Genomic DNA, 5,040 nt, shown 5'->3' with positions numbered 1-5,040 from the left:
ATAGGTCTCCACTCTTTAATGACCACTACTACTCATGGTGGAAAAATAGGATGAGAGATCACATCATTGGAGAAGACTATCAACAATGGGACATTGTCACTGATGGTCCCTTGGCTACCATGAAGAAGAATGCTGAAGGAGTAGATGTGCCAAAAACAAGAGCTGACTGCAATGCTTAGGACTTGAGGAAATGGGAAAAGAATGCTAAGGCCAAGAAATGGCTGTGTGTGGACTTGGTCTAGACGAGTACAGTAGAATTCAAAGTTGTACCACTGCTAAGGAAATCTGGGACACTTTGCAAGTGGCTCATGAAGGAACACCTCAAGTGAAGGGGTCCAGAGGAATACTACTATATTCGCAATATGAGAATTTCACCATGAAGGAAGGGGAAACCATCCAGGAGATGTATACAAGGTTCACCACACTGACAAATGAACTTAAGTCTCTTGGAAGGGTTATTCTTGAAGAAGACAAGGTTGAGAAAATTCTGACAAGGGTTTTGGCTGTTACTTGGGAAAGCAAAATCATTGCTATTCAGGAATCAAAGAACATTGCCACTCTTAAGTTGGATAAGCTAATTGGAAATCTCACTGCCTATGAACTTAGAAGGCAAACCATGAAGATGGATGCACCCAAGAAGGAAAGGGGCCTAGCATTCAGAATCACTAAAGGTACTGATCTAGAGGAGGATGAAATGACCACGATCACAAAGGATTTCAAGAAGTATCCAATGAGAGGAAATGGTCCTTCAAGATGTGGAAGCTACAGAAAACCAAGGGTTCCTGAAAAACAAACCAATGAGGGGTGTTACAAGTGTGGGAAGACTAATCATCACATCAAAAACAACCCTCAATGTGAAATTGAATGGAAGAAGGAAAGATCTGAACGAAGGAACAGGAAGAAGGAAAGAGCTGAATGACGGAACAGGAAGAAGGAACATGTTCAACCCAAGAAGAACAAAGGATCAACAAAGGCTATGGTTGCTTCCTGGGGAGAAATCTTAGATGAGGACTCAGAGGGTGAAGATAGAGATGAACAAGCACTTATGGCAATTGGAGAATCCGATAAGGAATCTGAGGTAAGTATAATTCATCTCAAAGACAAGATTAAATTTTTGTCTAAAGAGAGGCTATTTGAGTTACTCTTGAATTTATTTGATGAATTTGAGGATCTAAATAATGAAAGGGAACAACTGTCTCAGGAGTGTGTGATTTTGAAATCTAAGTGCAAAAATCTGGAACTTAGGGCTAGTGAAAGGGAAAGTAAAAATGCTGAGTTAAAGAACTAGGTTCATGAATTTGACACCATTATCCTAGAGCTTAGATCTGAAAATCTAAAATTTAAATTAAGAACTGGTAAAAAGAAAGCTGATCACACACAACTCACTAAAAAAATGTAGAAAAAATGAAAGATGAGTTGTACAAAAGAGATGAGCAGATAAAAGTCCTTAAGGAGGATCTAAACAAGGTTAAGCACGATCTAGATAGAACCTGTAAATGGAATAGGTCCTCCGATGCACTTTCATGGCTACATGAATACCATAGTAGCAATAAGAGAGGACTTGGCTACGAGACCCCTACACCTAGTGGGATCCTAAAAGAAAGTACCTCACACTCCCTGATAACATAATTTGCACACACTGTGGTAAAACTGGTCACTATAAATCTGAATATGTTGCAAAATAAAAGGCTAGTCAAAAGAATAAAGAATTTGTTCAAGGGAAAAATAGGCTTCTAGGTTGGGCTAAAAAGAATTTGATTCACCCTTTTGCCTATAGAAAGGGACCCAAACTAGTTTGGGTTCCTAAAACTAACCCTTGATTTCCTTTTTTGGGTCCAAGTGAAGAGGATCAGCCAAATATGGTACATGGATAGTGGCTGCTCAAAGCATATGACAGGAAGCAAGAACCAGTTCCTTTCACTTGAGGAGCTCAAAGGAGGTAATGTCTCCTTTTGAAATGGGAAGAAAGGTGAGATCATTGGGGTTGAAAAGGTAGGTAGGACTAATCCTCACTCTATTGAGAATATCTACTTGATAGATGGCCTAAAATACAACCTAATACGACAATCACAATTGTGTGATAGAGGTAATTTGGTAGCATTCACCTCTACCAAATGTTATGTGATTAATCTTACCACTGACAAGATTGTTTTGCAAAAAAAAAAAGTAAACAATACATACATTGTAGATTTGTCCACACTTTTAGAAAATGAACTCACTTGCTTAAGTGTGTTGGATAATGATCCCCTCCTTTGGCACAAGAGACTTGGACATGCAAGTCTGAGTCAATTCAACAAATTAGTCTCCAAGGATCTGGTGATAGGGCTGCCTAACATCAAGTTCAAGGAAGACAAAGTTTGTGAGGCATGTGCAAGGGGGAAGCAGGTAAGATCCTCTTTCAAAAGCAAGAAAATGGTAAGCACCACTAGAACGATGGAACTGGTCCATGTGGATCTCTATAGTCCAATGATAACATTAAGAAGATGTGGTAAAAGATATGTGATGGTGCTTGTTGATGATTACTCTAGATTTTCTTAGACATTATTTTTAACATCTAAAGATGAAGAATTTGACATGTTTACTTCTTTTGTTAGAAAAATTCAAAAGTAACTAGGTAATCAACTTGCATCACTTAGGTCTGATCATGGAAGTGAATTTGAAATTGCCAAGTTTGCTGAATTTTTGCATTCTACATCATAAATAGTTGCATGACTACACCTCTTGTTAAGAAGATTCCCTATGAGTCACTTAAAGGGAGAAAGCTAAATATATACCATCTTAGGGCATTTAGATGCAAGTGCTTTGTGTACAATAATGGCAAAGACTCCCTAGGTAAGTATGATCCCAGAAGTGATGAGGGAGTATTCTTGGGATATTCTTCACATAGTAAAACTTATAAGATATACAATAAAAGAACTATGTGTGTAGAAAAAATGTATATGTTAATTTTTTTTAAAAACTAACATTCTTTCTGAGAGGAAGGAACAAGATAATGAAGAGATTGGGCTGATAAGAAATTCAAATGGTGAAACCACAGTCTAGCCTGAAGATGCATCACAAGAAGGAACTGGTGATGGAACGAGTTCTTCCACCTAAGACAACATGACAGGGGGAACTAACTAGAGATGAACTGATCCTCAAACCTCGAGGGAACCTGTCCATGAACCTATTCCTCAATAACAAAACCAGGAAGGAACATCTAAAGAAATCGACACTCCTATTGGATGTAGATGAACCTGGTTTATCTGTTGATCAGAAGTTCTATATGGGAATTATTGGATCTCTTTTGTATCTTACTCCTAGTAGACCTGATATTATTTTTAGTATAGGTCTTTGTGCTCAATTTCAGGCAAATCCAAAGAAGTCTCACTTGACTACTGTCAAGAGAATATTGAGATACTTGAAAGGCACCACTGACCTTTGCCTTTGGTATCCAAAAGGTAGTAATTTTAACCTAGTGGGATATGCTGACACTGACTATGCAGGTTTCCTTGTGGATAGGAAGAGCACTTCAGGTATGGCACACTTAGTTGGTTCATGTCTTGTGTCATGAGCTACTAAAAAGCAAAATTCAGTGGCCTTATCTACTGCTGAAGCTGAGTATGTTGTTGCTGCTTCATGTTGTGCTCAATTGTTGTGGATCAAGAAATAATTAATGGACTTTGAAATTGATGATGGTTGCATCCGTATTTTTTTGTGATAACACTAGTGCTATTAGTATGACAAAGAACCTTGTTCATCATAAGAGAACTAATCACATAGATGTTAGACACTTTTTTTTGAGGGACAACTATGAGAAAGACTTGATCACTGTGGAGTTTTGTGCTACTGACAAGCAAATTGCTGATATCTTCACAAAAGCCTTAAGTAGAGATCACTTTGAGAGGAACATATTGGAGTTAGGGATGATTAAGATCACCTAAAGGACCAGTTCAAGGTTAAACAAAAAAAATGAAAAAAAAAAGTCGAAAAAATTTGGTTAGAAAGTCTGTAAATTGTGTATAATTAGATTAAATCTTGCTCAGTCTCATACTTTCCATAGTATACTCTTGTGCCATATGTTAAAATGACTCATTAATATTTAATGATATTTTCTCTATTTTGGCAAATTTAGACTTACACAAGAGAATTATCAGTGAAGAACCTGGTTCATCAAGATAACACAGTATGTTTTCTATACTCTGCATAATTGGAAATAACTATATTTGGATCATGAGCAGAGTCCTACTAAATACTAAAGTTCTTGTGAACTTATCCGTTACAAGTGAACCAGTTACGTTCAAGACTCCTGACTGTATTAAACTACCTAGATTCTTTTAAGTCTGCTACTTAGGGGGAAGAAAGTGGTTCTTCTGAAACTGAACATGTATCTTCTGATTCTAAAGTTTCTCCTGAGACAAATTCTAAAGTTGCTGCAAATTTGGAAAATAGATTTGTAGGATCTATAGTAGGTGTTGAGACTATAGAATCTAGAGAAGTTGGCGGTAAAGATGAAAAAGAAAGAAAGGAGAGCAAGGGTGCTAGGAGTACTGTGAGGGGAAATGGGACAAAAGTGGCTGATTCTTCACCCACTCCTATGAGTTTAACCAAAGATGCAGGTGCAATGGTTGTTTGAGGAGATGAACCTAGTTCATCTGTAGAGGAAACCCTCACAAACCTGCAAAAGAAAGTGACTGAAAGCTATAATCCAACTTCTTGATAGAATTATCAATGGCACCAAAACTCATACCATTCCCTATGGCTTCATTCTCATAACTGTGATTGCACATTTCAATGTACCTATGAAAAGGTGGGAGGTCAGTACAAGCATGGATTATTTTTTGGGTTAATACTCTACTTGCTTGCGATTATGAAGTCAATGTCACTCCTAAAGAACCTAGTTCATCGAAAAAGGTACCAGGGAATAGCAAGGTCAGAGCCTTGGTGCAAGAAAGTGGGGCTAAGGTTGCTGAGATTGAAAAGCTGAAGAAGAGGTTGGTTGAGGTGGAGACTAAGAGAGATGCTCTCAGAACTGAGATAGCAAGAGAAAAAGAGAAGAAT

General features: G+C 37.7%; 1 protein-coding gene across 1 annotated transcript; it reads left to right on the top strand.

The window, feature by feature from the left end:
* The first annotated feature begins 217 nt into the window (after positions 1-217).
* On the top strand, positions 218-919 carry LOC138869619 (uncharacterized). Its single transcript, XM_070147252.1, has one exon. It carries the CDS (start codon positions 218-220, stop codon positions 917-919), a length of 702 nt encoding a protein of 233 aa, XP_070003353.1.
* Positions 920-5,040: the final 4,121 nt, after the last annotated feature.

Source organism: Nicotiana sylvestris, chromosome 5 (assembly GCF_000393655.2).
Source record: "Nicotiana sylvestris chromosome 5, ASM39365v2, whole genome shotgun sequence".
Classification (NCBI taxonomy): domain Eukaryota; kingdom Viridiplantae; phylum Streptophyta; class Magnoliopsida; order Solanales; family Solanaceae; genus Nicotiana; species Nicotiana sylvestris.
Note: the sequence above shows the minus strand (reverse complement) of the source record. Positions and strands in the feature narration are given on the sequence as shown.

Excerpts from the sequence above, each read along its gene's own strand:
- LOC138869619 (XM_070147252.1), top strand. The coding sequence starts at position 218 with ATGGCTGTGTGTGGACTTGGTCTAGACGAGTACAGTAGAATTCAAAGT.